This window comes from Aphanomyces invadans (genome assembly GCF_000520115.1).
Source record: "Aphanomyces invadans strain NJM9701 unplaced genomic scaffold supercont1.12, whole genome shotgun sequence".
In the NCBI taxonomy this organism is placed as follows: domain Eukaryota; phylum Oomycota; class Saprolegniomycetes; order Saprolegniales; family Verrucalvaceae; genus Aphanomyces; species Aphanomyces invadans.
The window spans coordinates 810,223-825,810 of NW_008580157.1; the positions used below are offsets into that span (position 1 = coordinate 810,223).

At 54.5% G+C, this 15,588-nt stretch overlaps 6 protein-coding genes across 8 annotated transcripts in view; 3 read left to right on the forward strand and 3 right to left on the reverse strand.

The window, feature by feature from the left end:
• H310_06795 (hypothetical protein) overlaps nt 1-971 on the reverse strand; it is a gene marked incomplete at both ends in the record, with an annotated part of 2,560 nt that extends 1,589 nt beyond the window's left edge. The window contains one exon of the mRNA XM_008871980.1: nt 27-971. Within this exon, the coding sequence (XP_008870202.1) occupies nt 27-971 (945 nt within the window). The remainder of the gene's footprint in view (nt 1-26) is intronic.
• A 461-nt stretch (nt 972-1,432) lies between these two features.
• H310_06796 lies at nt 1,433-3,903 on the reverse strand. Of its 2 annotated transcripts, XM_008871982.1 has the most exons (7): nt 3,196-3,903; nt 2,510-3,149; nt 2,414-2,463; nt 2,123-2,370; nt 1,992-2,080; nt 1,819-1,938; nt 1,433-1,770 (listed from the first exon to the last, which is right to left on the reverse strand). In XM_008871982.1, exons 1-7 carry the CDS (start codon nt 3,873-3,875, stop codon nt 1,573-1,575), a joined length of 2,025 nt encoding a protein of 674 aa, XP_008870204.1. In that variant the 5' UTR covers nt 3,876-3,903; the 3' UTR covers nt 1,433-1,572. The 2 variants fall into 2 exon arrangements, with proteins under 2 accessions (XP_008870204.1, XP_008870203.1); XM_008871981.1 differs by having other exon boundaries at nt 1,449-1,938; nt 3,196-3,901.
• Nucleotides 3,904-4,036: 133 nt separating this feature from the next.
• On the forward strand, nt 4,037-4,711 carry H310_06797 (hypothetical protein). Its single transcript, XM_008871983.1, has 3 exons — nt 4,037-4,308; nt 4,363-4,425; nt 4,477-4,711. Exons 1-3 carry the CDS (start codon nt 4,058-4,060, stop codon nt 4,616-4,618), a joined length of 456 nt encoding a protein of 151 aa, XP_008870205.1. The 5' UTR covers nt 4,037-4,057; the 3' UTR covers nt 4,619-4,711.
• A 1,523-nt stretch (nt 4,712-6,234) lies between these two features.
• On the reverse strand, nt 6,235-12,261 carry H310_06798. Of its 2 annotated transcripts, XM_008871984.1 has the most exons (13): nt 11,675-12,261; nt 11,127-11,624; nt 10,860-11,078; nt 10,548-10,808; nt 10,214-10,486; nt 10,062-10,163; nt 9,811-10,017; nt 9,366-9,758; nt 8,872-9,317; nt 8,523-8,824; nt 8,266-8,477; nt 8,128-8,226; nt 6,235-8,075 (listed from the first exon to the last, which is right to left on the reverse strand). In XM_008871984.1, the coding sequence occupies exons 1-13, from the start codon at nt 12,176-12,178 to the stop codon at nt 7,512-7,514; spliced, it is 4,080 nt and encodes a 1,359-aa protein (XP_008870206.1). In that variant the 5' UTR covers nt 12,179-12,261; the 3' UTR covers nt 6,235-7,511. The 2 variants fall into 2 exon arrangements, with proteins under 2 accessions (XP_008870206.1, XP_008870207.1); XM_008871985.1 differs by having other exon boundaries at nt 10,860-11,624.
• On the forward strand, nt 6,262-7,442 carry H310_06799 (hypothetical protein; the record flags this gene model as incomplete). The annotated part of the gene is made up of 3 exons (XM_008871986.1): nt 6,262-6,826; nt 6,881-7,364; nt 7,397-7,442. 3 exons carry the CDS (start codon nt 6,262-6,264, stop codon nt 7,440-7,442), a joined length of 1,095 nt encoding a protein of 364 aa, XP_008870208.1.
• A 613-nt stretch (nt 12,262-12,874) lies between the features above and the next one.
• H310_06800 (N2,N2-dimethylguanosine tRNA methyltransferase) lies at nt 12,875-15,090 on the forward strand. The gene is made up of 11 exons (XM_008871987.1): nt 12,875-13,362; nt 13,413-13,634; nt 13,696-13,765; nt 13,809-13,966; nt 14,017-14,091; nt 14,142-14,202; nt 14,251-14,456; nt 14,503-14,646; nt 14,694-14,765; nt 14,824-14,944; nt 14,992-15,090. Exons 1-11 carry the CDS (start codon nt 12,904-12,906, stop codon nt 15,036-15,038), a joined length of 1,635 nt encoding a protein of 544 aa, XP_008870209.1. The 5' UTR covers nt 12,875-12,903; the 3' UTR covers nt 15,039-15,090.
• Nucleotides 15,091-15,588: the final 498 nt, after the last annotated feature.

Genomic DNA, 15,588 nt, shown 5'->3' on the forward strand with positions numbered 1-15,588 from the left:
AGGTTGTCCGCCGTTGCGTACGACACGCCCGTGTTCTTGATGTCGAATTCGAGGTGCAGCGTCGAGCCCGATGACGTCGACTGGCGAAGTTCGCGAGTCTCGACGAGCTTTGCTTCTGTGTTGTGGAAGAAGTGCTTGGTCGAGTTTTGAATGTGATCGTCGGGCACAGCTTTGGCAGCGTTGGTGGACGAGACGGGCACGACGTCAAACGCGAGTTGTGGTGCCTTTGTCTTGAATTTGGTGGTGGGTTCCGCCTCTTCGTCCGAGGCTTCCAAGTACCCATCGGCGCGGCGCAACGTCGACCATAACTTCTCCTTCCACGCGTCGAAGTCTTCTTCAAGCGCGCCGTCGTCATCTCCTTCCCCGAGCGGGTAAACGCGTTGGGCGCCATGCTTAGCGAGAAGAGAATCGACTGCACGACCGATTGCGTTGTATTGTTCGTACTGCTTGTTGCCAAGCCCAAAGACTGTGTACTTGACGTTTTCAAACTCGTCGTCAGCCAATTGTTCGTTCGTGCCGTTCAAGTACTTCATGAATTCGATGGCGTTGTCGGTGGGATCGCCTTCGCCATACGTCGCCATGACAAAGACGACGTACTCAAGTGTCTTGAGCATGGTCGGCTCAAACTCTTCCAAGTCGACAAGGTCTGTTTCAAAGTACTTTTGTTCGTTGCCCAAAGTCGCAATCGTCTTGGCAAAACTTTCCGCTGTGCCTGTTTGGGACCCATAGAACACAGTGACCAATGGTCGGTTCGACGTTGGCTTCTTCGGCACCTTGGCGCTACTTCCTGCCGTGGTCGAGGTCGTGATCGACGTAGCTCCGGCAGCTGCCGCGCGGCGCTTCTCTTCTTGTATGGCCTTGTATCGTGCCTCAAATGCCTTGTCTGCTTCGTTCACGGACGGTCGGGCGAAAAAGTAGACCGAGAGCGCAACCACGACCGCGGACGCCACGTACACATACAAGTCGCTCATGTGCCTTTGCTGCGCTTGACGTAATTCCAAATGAGATGGCGTGGGGAGCCAGCAATTTTAGCCAATCCAAATCGAATCCATTTATGATTGGTTAAAAGCACCCACGCCCCAGACTCGACACCTCACCGTGCGGCGACGAAGCTGGAGGATGCAGTGCGTCAGTAGCGTCCACCTCCTACGGGAAGATGGAAAGTTCATTGGGGGTGCGTAGAGCTTGGGCTCGACCGTCGATGGACGCTCTTGTTGACGAGGAGGGCGATGATTATGGGTCAGCAGGGATTGTGGTCAAAAGAAGGATTACGAAGGAAGGTCCCTCGAAAAAAGCGCATATTGGCATATTTTGACTGGCGTAGTTTTGCACGTTTCTTTGAAATTTTAGCTTTTTCGAACTGTAATTGACGAAGGCAACATTCAGTCAATTCAGTTAGTCAAAATAAACTATACAGTTACATGGAAGGTAGACGTTGACGGTCCATGCTGGTCCAGGCAGCGTGAACATCGTACCCACACGGCCGCAAAGACGTGCTGGTTTATGCCAGGATCGGTCGAATTATAAGCGTTATGGTGGACAGAGATGGGATCAAGTGCGGTGACGAAGGTCTCACTCAGCGCACGCGGTGACGAGCGCCGGGCGGTACTGCCTGGAAGTGGGGTTGCGCACCATGATCAGACCCACGTGAATGCTCTTCTGCTGCTGGAGAAATAGATGTTGCAGGGCATCGCTATGGCAGAAGCCGACGGCTTGCTGCGACCCCCGCACGTGCGCGACGGACGTCACAAAGCCCATGACCGATCGCATCTGCGACACGGACATGTTTAGCCACGTAGCAAGTGAGGGAATGTTGACCTCATAGGTGCTGTTTGGATGAGCCGCTTTCGTGGCTTGTTTCGACGTCAACTCTACTTCGCCTTGCCAGCGATCGTTCCGTTCAAACTCGGCCACATCCGATTCGGTTGGAAAGCACATCTGAACGACATCGTCAGGCGCCAGAGCAGCTCGGCTGGCTTAAGTCATCGTACCATGGCATTGCAGTCCACAGTGCCCCGTCGTGGTAAGGTCACTTGGACACAGATCAACGTCGGCACGGCGGTCGGGACCATCGCGAGCTCTACGGCACACGGTTGACCTTGCCATTGTACGTTGGGTCTACCTTGCTTGGACGACGGGTTGTAAAATGGAAAGGGCCGCATGTACTCTGCCCCGCGGAGGACGCAAAATGGCGTCGATACATCAGAAAAGAGCTGGGACCAGTCTGGCGCGAACGGAGATGCGACTTGCATCGCTTGGAACGCAGTTCGTTTGGCTTTTGGTTTGGCCGCTTCGGCGGCTTCTTTCGTCGCTTTGATCGAACCCCAGTACCGGCACCCAGCATGGGTATCGGGGTAGTCCCTCGGATAGCTACGCGTAGTCAGTGAGACATCATGAGCCGAACGACAAGTACTTGAGCAAGTGGTGGCGCGTGCGAAGAGCTTCCCGTTCGGCAAGTCCGATCTAGAGGATAGAAATCGTAACCATTGGGACCATGGTTGACTTTTACCGCCGATGCGCCTGCAAACACCAGCGCTTTCAGCAACGTCGGCGCTATCTTGGAGTGCACCACGATATCCCATCCATGTGCACAGCGCACCGTGATGCTCGGGAACGACGGAAGGACATCGCTTTCACGTGCTGGCTGGTTGACGATGTGATCTGGAAGAAACGGCGGCGGCATGGCCGTGCGATCCCACAGAATCGAGGTGGTGGACGTGTTGGCGTCTGCACGTTGGTGTCGAGTCGCTGAAGCAGGCCGTCTTGAAGGTATTCCCACATGATGGCGGTATCCCGCGCCAAGGTCGGAGGCCCATCGAAGGACTGAAGCGAATCGCGCGTTGAGGTCTGTCAGAGGCGGTTCCGCCGAGAGAAACTTCGTGTTTGAGATAGGACACTCTGCGACAGTATCAGGAAGCGATGTTGGCGGTGCATCAAGCAGCCCTGGCGTTGTAGCCTTATTCTTGCGGAGCGACTGGCGCGGATCGAGGAAGTGCCAGCTCTGGATGACTGCGGATGACGGTACCGGAGCGGCAGTCCAGAGCAGTTTATCGTGGTTCTGCAACACTTTGTTCATGATGACGTGCCCCTTTGGTCCACGAATTTCAAAGCGACTAAGATCTGTACGGCGCTGCACATGGACATTGGGCCTGCAACAGGATGAGATACGATTTTGATGTCGGCTAAATAGCTTACGCGTCGATGGAGGCGAGGGTGTCCAGCAAAGGTTCAATCATGCTTGGGTAGACCCACAGCCACACGTGGAGATGTTCGTCCGCAGAATTGTCGCTATTCTTGCACATGACGTGCGCAGGACCAATCGCCTCCATCGGAAACATATCGGCGTGATATACCATGCACGTTGCTTCGACGCCACCGTTGACAACTTGTTCAGAGAGAGATTCGTCCAAGATGGAATCCAGCGCATCCACAACACTATCTTTGAGCCCATGGACATCAACAACGGAGAGGTATGATGTGTCGCAAACGGTGGAGGGAGCGAGCAATGCGGCTGCCGTGCCTCGGTCAAGGCGATGCAAGGCAATCCATACATCGTCAACCTTGCCCATCTTCATTCGCTTTGCATGCCATTGGTGTGTCGGTAAGCGATCCGGCTTTTCACGAAGCATGTGTCGTCGGCGGTGTTTGCGGCATCGTTGGACGTCAGCGTCGAGACGTGTTGCATTGGGTTTAACTCGAAAACGTGCGGGAAACTTGTGCGACTTGTACGCATTTGCTCGTCGGCGGAGATGGAAATCTTTGCGACGCCTTGCTATTCTTGTCTTCGACAAATGCTCATATCCGCTACCAACATGAAGCTCATGCAGCTCGTGGACCCGCGCCGCGGCAAACGGCACAACTTCGATTACGTCCATTTTAGTTAGTAGTCAGGTGGTCGTCGAGGTCACTGGTGGATTCTGGACGGATCTGCCATTGGTCAGTTTACTTCAGCAGACACATTTGATTGGATAAAAATAGAGAGATAGCATTGGACAAAAATCAACCAATTGTTGGCGTGGCAGTTTCAATAACTGATCAAATTTGGGCACCATTGAACATGGTGCCGCCGATACACCCGACGCGACCTTCCGTGGAGAAGAGAACGTCGTCGCCATCGCTCAAGTCATTCCGAGACGCGTCGAGCGAGGCGAAGCAAGGGGCGCTCCCTCGACTGTCGTCGCCAAGAGTGGATGAAATCTCATCGCAGGGAGGTGACGATGAAGCACAGCGGATCCAGGGAACAGAGCTTCAGCACTGCGAAAGCATACTGAGTACGATTCAAAAGGAGACAACGAACAATGGAACTCGGTGGGCACCCTTGAGAAACGAACAACCCCTCGTTCTTGGCTGACGTGTGTCTAGTTACATCTCATTGCTCGAGTTCAAAGAGACGAGCAATCCCGCCCTGGACAGCATGCATCGCTTGTGCGCCAATGCGATCACGATGGAAAGAACTCACTCGCTATCATATTCTAGTGTGAAAAGTACCAGGAAGGAGCTCAGCTACCTTGAAGTGCTCTGTGCAAATGGCTGGGACAATGACGACATCGATGCGATTCTAGCGACAATTCCAAATGACGAAGTCACGGCATCACAGCATTTGTGGGTCGAGAAATAAGTGCGCAAATAATCACCCGACTTCGGTCTCGAATGACTTTGATGGCAAAGCGATGCTATTTGCATACAACGCGTAACAAACTAGCATTAAGAACGTCAAATATTCCTCACGGCTGTTCGTCGTATCACTGTTCACAAGGCTTTGGCCCGTCACTTCGTTTGTCGCGACAGCGCAATCATGCGAATTCCGAACGGCACTTCGCGTACGAGTTCTTGCCGTAACCTTCGTTCAGGACGCGGGGGTTGTGGCAGGATGTACGATTTGAATTAAGATTTGCGATATGACAAAGTAATCGTTCGGGGGGGGGGCAGTACCCCGATGAGTATAAACTGTTCAATCGCATCAAATGTGACGTTATGGCCACTATACGCACATTCTTAAGTTGGCTCGCTCGGACCTCGAGCACTTCCCCAGCCATCCTTTGGAAATCCTGCGTGGTTTGCACCACTGCCGCTCCGGCACACGACGTCACGCACGCTGTAAAGAACGCGATCGACCTCAAGTTACTTTCACAGACGTGTAGAGTAATACGACGTCAACACGTCGAGTACTTTATAGTCAGGAAAGCATTGCAGCGAGACAGTTCCGTCGATTCGTCCCTCGCGTCAATGATCTAGCACGCTGGGGCGTACGACAAAAGGTTCGGGTTGTAGCCGTTCTTGCCGTCCTTGTCATACTTGCCGCCGTTGTAGTCGTGGGCGTTTTTGTATGGAGTCGCCGACGCGATGGTCGCAGCACTGGCAGTGGCGGCAGGACTCCAACTGAGGGGCGCCCGACAGACGTCCGAATTGTCAAGTTTCCTGATATTTGATTGGTTGCAAAGCCTAAAATGTACATGTGCTCGAATAGTACGACTAGTATTCAAATAGTATTACTAATTCTCCAACGTACGATGTACTACGTAGTCAGTACAGAAGTCCCTCGGAATAACGAACCCATGGTACAAATCCATTATTAGAGGTATTAGACTATAAAATCTAAAAGGTATATTCAATGGGTTACTTCAACTTGATTGGTTAAGAAATTTCCATATGGTTTTGTGCAAAAGCACTCGGATGGCAAATTGGACCTCAAATTCGAATCGAATTCAAGAGGGGGATGATACCCTGGCAACCTCCAGAAGACAAAACGCACACCATACACATTTAGTTGATGCATTTTCATTACAAATTACGCATACTATCTACCAACTCGTACACGTCCTCGACTTTCAAAGGCGGGTAGGTGAGGTTAGTGCATTGCTTTACGTGAGTTATTGGTGACATTGGCGAGCTCGCGCTCACAAAAGTTGTTAAGCCATCCGGACATGGTCGACTTAGGGGGGTCACGCGGGAGATTAAATGTAGTTCGGGCCCATCTACGCAACTCAGCACCATGATTCGCTGGATTCGACTCATGATATTGGAGTACAGCGCGTTTCTGCTCGACGGTCAGTCGTAGACTCGACGACTGTGATGGCGTTAGATCACCAAGTGTATCAACATCTCTCTCTGGTCATGCTATTGTTTCAAAATTTCAATTACCTCTTTCAAGTTATGTATTTTGCATATCGATTCTCAAAGGATATAAATTTATGGTGGGTTCGCTATTCCGGGGGACTTCTGTATGTCAATCACATTGCCTACACATAGCGTCGCCCGACGATGCACGCTGTCTTGCGCGCCTTCCGCCGGGAGCTGCACGCATTTCCTGAGCTAGGTTTCAAGGAAACACAAACCCAGGATCGAGTGAAGAAGTTCTTGATCGAGCATGCGAAGATCCCCGAGGAACACATCCGACCGTGTGCTACAACGGGACTAGTCGTGGACATTACGTCTTCGTCGACCGGTCCACCCTCGACGACAGCCGTGACTTGTATTGCATTTCGAGCCGACATGGATGGTCTCCCGATGACAGAGAACAATCCACATCTACCCTATCGTTCCCAGCATGTCCAGTGCGCCCACATGTGCGGCCACGACGGTCACATGGCGACATTAGCCGGCCTTGCCGTGGTTCTGTATGCCCGCCGCGACATCCTCCCTCAGGGTACTATCGTTCGACTTCTCTTTCAACCGGCAGAAGAAGGGCCGGGTGGCGCAGTTCCTATGATCGAAGGCGGCTGTCTTGACGGTGTCGATGAAGTGTATGGGTACCACAACTACGCATTTCCCCTTGGCAACCTCCACGTTCGCAGTGGTCCAGTTATGGCCCACGAGCAAGAGTTTTGTATTACTGTCACTGGAAAAGGTGGTCATGGCTCTGCGCCACATGTGTGTCTAGATCCCATCATCGTGGCCACGCAAATCGTGACAGCGCTTCAGACCATCGTGAGCAGGAGTCTGTCGCCGTACGCCAGCGCCGTGGTGTCGGTCACGACGTTTCACGCCGGCGAGACGTCCAACGTGATTCCGTCCACGGCAACGTTGAGTGGCACCATGCGCGACTTCGACCCGGCTGTGGCAGCAATTCTTCGCAACCGCATGGAAGCTATCGTGCACGGCACGTGCCGCATGCACGGCGCAGTGGGGACTGTGACACTCGTGGAGAGCTACCCCACCGTGGTCAACGCTCCGCTCCAAACGCAGGTGGTGCAGGAAGTTGCATCCACCGTCGTCGACACCGTGTCTGAGGACGGCCTACCCATGATGGCGGCCGAGGACTTTGCGTACTACTTGGCAGAGCGTCCGGGGTGCTTCTTTTTCCTGGGCACCCACGAGCCGTCATCGAACGAAGCCAGTCAAGGACGAGATTTGCACTCGGACACGTTCGACTTTAACGACGACGTGCTGCCTCTAGGCGTGCGGATGTTTGTGGGGCTGGTCGAACACCGCTTTGGATGTAAGCTAGTCGAGTCGGACGATGCATGGAACGACCTATTTGAGTCCGACGGTTGGACTGGAGATGTTGGGAATTAACTAATGACACATCGAGACGCGTCGGGTTCGTGAAGCAGCGCGGCCAGGTCGTCGTCGCTCAGTGCAGGTCCCGCTGCGTCGCTATTGACCGGGAAAACTTCGTGCACGGGCAGCGCCTTCATGTCTCGTCGAATGTAAAACAAAATGTACGCAGACGGCGACACGACGTCCTTTTCGTCAATGTCACGGCACAGATGGTCGTTGAAGCACTTCCATCGCTTGTCGCTTTCGCTGAACACGGTTGCAACATAGTGGCCGCCGCCGAGGACGCCAATGTGGTTGACAACGGCGTACAGGTCGTACACGGCCGGGTACTCTTGGGTGGCGAGCTTGCCCCCAAGAAACTGCCAGTACTTGAGGCCAGCGTCTTGCGTTGTGCGCACCAAGTACGGTTGCAAGTCGAGGCCTTTCAAAGGAAACTGGACAAAGTTTCGGAGCTTCTTTCTGCACGTGGCTGTGTAGTGAAAGCGCTTGAGCTGGATCACAAGCAGCGGGGGCACGCGCCAGAGGTCCATCTTCTTGGACGCTGGCTTCAGCGATTTACATTGACTGCAGTATGCCTACCAAACACACTGTCACGACGTGGTTACGTGCAGAGCGACGATGGCTCACTTCGTCGAGCAATTCGCTGGCCGTAAAGTCCTTCAAGCACGAATGGAGACTCAGCACGGCTTCGACCTTGGGTTGGTTTTGCTCAAACGAATCGTGCACCTGAACGACAGTCAGGCACAGAGACAATTGGCGACGCACCTGCACTTTGCTCGCTTCGGTGGCATCGTAGTCCTCGGCCATCGTTTGAATATCCCAATCGATTGCGATTGTTTCGCGACCACACACTTGGAGCAACGAGTCGGGGTGGCTACTGACCAAACACCCCCGACACCCACTCAACCACGAACACCGCGAGCACGCCATTCCGTCCATCGTGACCAAGCGAAGGCAAAAGCCAAACCGCGTGAACTCTACAAGTCTGTTCAATCAAGCAGGCACAGGTCATGTCGAAAGACCTAAGTGCTTGCCGAGCGCCACCGTTGCCACGTCGCTAGGCATGGGCGTCATGACGCGATGGATTTGAGCTGGGTCCGGCAGTCTCGTCCAGTGAAAAATACGCCGAAGCCGACGCCAGATATACGTGTAAAGCTGATATCCGGTCGTGCGCTGCGGCACGATGGACACGATCAACGGCGTCCCAAATAGCCGGAGAACGTTCGGATCGGTAAAGTACACGGTGGCATTCTCCATCCGTCGGTGGACAAAGTAGAGGAAGACTTGGCAACCTCCGTAGTGAATGAGGCGCGTTCGAGAGTACCTACATGCGGCAAATCAAACCATTGCGCAAGCCGAGGCCGTTAATACCCAAAATCAGCGCGTCCCGACCAAAACGTAATGTCGTACGTGCCGTTGTCGTTGCAGGCCGTGATCCGCGCGTGCGTCGGCACGGCACTTCGATCGTTCTGGACGCCGACTGCGTCGCCAACATGCAGCCGCGTGTCCAACGACTCTGGCGCGTCTGCGACCTTCTCGACTTCCAATTCGTACACAATCACGTGCTCCTGTTCTTTAATTTGGCTCAGCTTGAACAGATCCGAGTACACGGATTGAATCGTATGGTCCTGGTTGTTGATGCAAACCACCATGATAGCGGTCGAGTTCGACAAGCTCAGGAGGTGGCGAATCGCTCGCTTGATATCGGCCACGACTCCGTCTCGCCTCAGATCGAGCGTACAGCGCAGAGGTTCGCGACCGCAGGGGAACACGACCGTGAGCACAAGCGGAAACATGTCGCTCTCTCGCAGAGGCAACTAATTGCCATACTCGCAAGACAGTCCCAAAACAAACGGCAGTCGTACCTGGAGCAGAGTAAACGGCTCGAACGACGCAGATTTGAAGTAGCACGTGTTGCAGCTCAAGAGGGACTTGTACTGGCCCATGAAGAGTGCGACGACGATCGAGACTTCGCGACGAAGGTAATTTTGCCACCACTGGTCGGCGACGACCGAATCGCATCGACCGGCACTGTCTGGCTGCTCCACGGGGGCCGGTGGCTCCTTGACGCGATTCAGGTCTTCGCTCAATCCACTGAGCAGGAACGCCAAAAGCTCCTGAGCGTCGTGCTGGTCGTCGTTGTCAAAATGCTGGTTGAATTTGGCCAGCGCGTTTCGAAATTGCACGGGGGCGATGCTCTTCTTGGTCGTGCTCCACAGGACGTTGAGCAGGTTTCCAAACGCGACCGCGAGTTTGCCCTGTGGAGGGAGGGTGTGTCATGGTCGTGGGTTGCAGAGGAACGTCGCTCACCTGCGTCCCGAGTTTGTTGGTCACGTTCAAATCGTAGCGGAAGTGGCCACTTCGAAAGTAGTCGCAAAGGAGCCGCGAATGGCTCAAACATTGAATCGCACTGCTCATGTAGCACGTGTTGCCTAGGTTGTCTAGACCAACGAGCCCATACGACGTTGACGGCGGCCTGACAAAGTCTGCTCTCGGCGAGACCGGTGCACCCTCCGACTGCCGACCGATACCTTAGTCCTGGACGTTTTCGTCAAACGTACCTGCGACAGCGGCCACGACCCATCCGAGTCTTGGAGTTCGACAATCAAGATCGAGTCTTGAGTAAGCTGATCGAAAGGAAGCGCGTCGTCCGGCATCAACACCTGGGGATTTGCCATCGTCAGTTGCGGCCCAACCTGCTGCTGGGGCATACCTTGGACACGGACGTTGTGCACCACAGCCGGGTCTTTTTGTCGCGAACGATCAACACATGGCAGCAGTCTTGAAGAATCGCGCGGGCGCGACTGAATCGACCCACGACGACCTCTTCCCCACTCACCGTGACGTCTCCACGAGAGTCTGTCCGGCCGACCCGAAGGACGAGTGGATAGAGCTCTAGCTCCATCGACGGCAGGTACGTTCGGCCGAACGGTGGGCCACCGCCGTACCAGTGTCCAAGTGTAGTGTACACGGGCTCTGGGACCAACTGCAGCAATCATCCACGGGCTCAGGACGCATTTTTCAAGCACGCGAACTTGGCGGCTTACGTGAAAGTGCTGTCCCACGACCATGTCGAGCTTGAGCCGCCGACTGCCGTGTCGGTACTGTAGACTCCAGTTCTTCATTGGCCCCGGCCGAGGGTTGCCGCCGTTTGTGCGGTCGACTGGCAGGTGCAGCCCTGACTGCTGGACGATGTCGAGGGCAAGCGTCGGGAATGCCAAGTTGCCGCCTTTGCTTCCGTTCAAGTGGGGAAACAGGGTATAGCTGCACCACTTGTACCACCACGATGATTCAACGAGGTACCACACCTATGCAGTCCAAGAGTTGACGAGAGCGTCGTAGAAGCTACGGCGACGAACATGCGACGGATGCGGATGCTGGTACTCTAGCCACCGGGCTTGGACGATCTTGTTCTCTACGCGAGGGTCTTGCGGCTTCAAGCAGCAATCGAATTGGCAGCATGCCGCGATAGTCATTTGATCTAGAAGCTGGTCGAGACCCGCCAGGGAGAGGCCGACAAACTGGGATTCTGTCAGATTGGCAAAGACAGCCCCATGCGAGGTCAGCACTGCCGCAGCCTACGAAGAGGTCGTAAATGCCACTCAACCATCGTCCTACAGTGTTACATCGGGCGCCGCCGACGACAGAGACTTCTCGAGCAACACCGCTCTGTCTTGGGGGATCTGCCCATCCGTCTGGGCGACTTGGAAAACAAATAAGCGTTTGGCGGCGTCGTCGCCCCGGGAAAACTTGGACAGCAGAGTGCAAAATCCGACAAAGTCGAGTGTCTTCCCGAGAAAGGTGGCCAGGAGGTCGCAGAATGGCCGAGACACGAAGCGTTCCAAATTGTCAACGAGAAACTCGGTCGTGTCGAGCTTGGGACGGCCCTTGAGCGACCGTTGAAACCATTTTTCGAGACTGCAAATTTCCTCGAGAGTCAATAGCGTGCTGCGTTCGATTCGTTCGCGCACACGCACGACGTTGTACCGGTCCTGAATGTCCAGTATCGCGGGATGGGGTTTCCTGCCCACGTGGCGCGCCAACTTCTCGAGCCACGTGAAGAGGAAGGCGGGTGTTTTTGCCAGGTACGCCTTGGAGAAGTCGGCGTAACCTATCGCGGAAACCTAAATGCATGGGTGAGAATGGAGAGTGATGCACACAACTGCTTTGGTACTTTCGAAGGCTTGTCAAAAAGGGCGCTCAAGGCCTCGTCTGCGCCGGCAATCCCGCGAACGCCGTAGATGACGTTCGTGAATCGATCCAGTATGTCGCGCTGCAGCAACCCGGACTCGCTGAGATCGTACACGTCAAACAAGAGCTTGCACTGATTTTCGACCAACAGCGCTTTGTTCCCATGCACGTTTTGTGTCAGGTCCAACCCGGACAGCAGCTCGCTCCATTGGAGAAGCCCCGACCTTTCTGTATTGAGCACGTCGAAGAGTCGCTCCCCCAACGTCTTGGGCATACGAGGAAATGCCTGCAGAACCATGTTTCGAAACGTATCCTTGTCCATGCCTTGCTGCCGTCGGGCATTTCTGCTGAGTGATGTCACCCGTCGGAATCCTTCTCGCAGTTGTTCGAGCTCCTCGAGTCCGTTGTCAATGACGTCTTCGTTCTTGCCAGCTGTATCTTGGTGAGCACCGACATCATCGCCATGGATGGATTCGACGTTCCCCATCGGAATGTCTTATCTGGTTGCAATGAGCTGGACCTGCGACGCCGACACCTGCGCAAGTGTCACAAGCTCTCCGCTCAAAATCCAAATCGAGGGATAAAATCCGGATACGATTGCCATCGTCGCCTGGGTATCCGGAAGTACTCGTTGCGTCGCAGGTCGCGCGGACAACAAGAACGTCCAAGAAATTGGTCAAGGCCAGGCTCGAATATGCATCTTCATCGCATCCTGCACGCAGATTGCGGTGCTGGAGGGCGGCATGGAGAGGCTGACGACGGTGTGACCTCGCGCGACCAATACTTTACCCCAACGCATCGTTCACGATCGTACAAGACGATTGTTTCAATACGCCATGAAGCGATAGCCGCTTTGCACACACTGAAACTAGTCGATCGATCCGAGCATGCCCCACCCGTGAAATACCCTCGGATGGAGCGTCCACGCGTGGAGGACGACAGCCCCGTGGATCCAATACTGAATGTTGTGGTGGTCAAGACGTGGCAAAAGGCTCGCCACGTCCTTGGGCCATCCTGACGAGGATGTCCATGCTGACCTTTCACGTTCGTTTGATCACCTTGACCGCCGCGTCTACCGACACGCGCCCGTGGAAGTGGCGTGTCAGTTACACTGAAACGCCACTGGCCAATCACGTGGCTGACTTGAGCGAAAATGGACCAATCAAATCGCAGCACCTCGGTCCAGCCAACGACCAGTAATTCCTCCAGTGCATGTTGTTGCGCCGCGCAAGTTCCCGCTCTGTCTGCCGCCTCCGACCGTCCCGAACCATCATGACCACCCCAGCCGATGCCAAATTTGATGGCGAAATCATCAGTGAAGGTCGCGCCAAGATCCTCTTCCCCAAGGGTAACCAAGTCTTTTACAACAAGGTTCAGGTGCTGAACCGGGACTTGTCCATTGCCGTCATCAACCAGTTCGCGCACGAACGAGCGAAGGAGGCAATCCTTAAGCAGCGTAAGCGTGAAAAGAACGAAGACGTGCCCACGGAGGATGAAGTCCAAGCATACGTCCGCGAGAATGCCGACACGAAGGGCCTCAAAATCTTTGAGGCACTGGCAGCTAGTGGCCTCCGCTCCATCCGGTACTTGCAGGAAATCGAAGGCGTCAAGTCGATTCTTGTCAACGACTTGGACCCTGCTGCCGTCATCTCGATCAAGCGGAACATCGAAGTACGTTCATCTTCGTCCATTGCATCTGAATGCTCACGAGTGTGGGGCAGTACAACCACTTGAGCACGGACAAACTGATCCCGAACGAAGACGATGCGACTGCTGTCATGTACAGTCACCGAAAGGAAGCCGACAACTTTGACGTGATCGACTTGGATCCGTACGGGTCGGCGTCCATCTTTCTCGACGGCGCTGTCCAAGCCATTGCGAACGGCGGCCTCTTGTGCGTCACATGCACCGACATGCCTGTTCTCTGCGGCAAAGATCCTGACGTACGCCGTCCCCTCCTATTTCTCCGCCTTTGTCGAGCCGTATGCCGTAACCCAGACGTAGGTGTGCTTCTCTCGCTACGGCGTCGTGCCGTACAAGTCCAACTACCTCCACGAGAACGCACTCCGCATGGGTACTCTCGTCGCGTCATGCCGTTTGTCATCGGCGCTTCGTAGTGTTGCATGCGATCGAGTCCGCGGCCGTCAAGTACCAAAAGCACATAGTTCCCATCATTTCGTGCAGCATTGACTTTTACGTGCGCGTGTTTGTCCGCGTGTACAAATCCCCCGTCAACGTGAAAGCATCCATGACCAAGCAATCGTACGTGTACCAGGTACGGCGCTGTCGATGGAATGCGGCGGGGCGCTCACGACGGCCCGATAGTGCACCGGATGCGACAGCTTTCACCTGCAGCCGCTTGGCAAGTTCAACGGCAAGACGTACCATGCGTCGTTTGTGGTGAGCTCTGTTGTCGTCAGCGCCATCGTGTGACCACGAGGATGGGGTAGGATGCCGACGTTGTCGGCAGTGGAAAGTGCGACCAGTGCGGCCGCCGCTTCAAGATGTCGGGTGCGAAATCCGCCATGACGACCGAAGGTTGATATAGGAATGGCATAGGGCCGATTTGGTCGGCGCCGCTCCACAACAAGGACCTCGTCCTCAAGATTCGTGAACACGTGCTCAAGAACGCGGCCAAGTACCCGACAAAGGACCGCCTCCATGGCCTCCTCACGTCAGTGTCGGAAGAAGTGGTCGATGCCCCGCTCTACTACACCTTGCCTGGCCTGTCTAAGACGCTGCACTGCCAGCAACCTCGCATGGACGTACGGGCTATACAGGGCGGATGGAGACGCTGACTTGGTTACGTAGCAAGTGCAAGTGGCCCTTATGAATGCTGGGTACAAAGTGTCGCAGTCACACAAAGTTCCCGAGGCCATCAAGACAACCGCACCCAACCACGTTGTGTGGGACATCATGAGGTCGTGGGTAAAGAAGCATCCCATCCACAAGAAGGTGGGCCTTCGTTCATCTCCGAAAGACACTGAGTAGTGTGTTGACAGCGCGAAAATGACGACCACGATATTGGTATGAACATTTTGGCCAAGGAGCCTGCTTTCGACGCGCAGTTCTCGGTACGAACTGTCACATCTACGGGCGGACGCTTTGCCTGACACCGAGGATTTTATCCAGGGGAAGCGGCCGTCCGCCGAGAAGGAGAAAGCGCTACGCTTCCCAAAGAACCCCGAAGCGAACTGGGGCCCAAAGAGCCGTGCACGAGGACTCGCACCGAACGAACTTGTAAACGTCGTCGGTATGCCATGACTGAGTTGTCCCTGTTTTCTGACTTTTCGAGAGTAGAAGACGAGCAAGAACCCGAGGGCAAGAAGCCCAAGCTAGACGAGTAGATGCTGCTGCCCTGCACCATAGTAACGTGACAATGCACGCAGTTAATTCATGGATCAGTGCTGTGCAAGCTGATGAAGTGCCGCCTCAAAGTCTCGGTCTCCCTTGCATGAGCTCTCTGTCCGTAACGTGCTGCCGCATGACAACGCCACCTCGATCAGTCAAAAGAACAAAGAGTTGCAGAAGAAGACTTCTATGTGGACCGACTGAATCGACTCTCCATGATTCTGCGGTTGCGTCTGGAGCGATGAAGGAGGTGTGCGTCTGAGATGGCGACAAACTCAATGTGATCTCTTGGACATCTCAACTTTGCCGAGTGTCTTAGGATCTCGCTTTTTGCTCCTCGCACGACTTTGGCTCGCGCAAGCCTCACTCGGTGGTGTGCAGCCCGTCAAAACGCGGCTGGTGCTGCCTCATGCGCCTACGGGAGGTTCGTCCTCCATTCTGGTTGAAGGCACCTGATTTTATTGAAGGAGCTCCCAATTTTTACTTGATGTTTTCTATGGACATTGCTCTTAATTTAAAAAAATTGTTTTTGCATCCAGAATATCT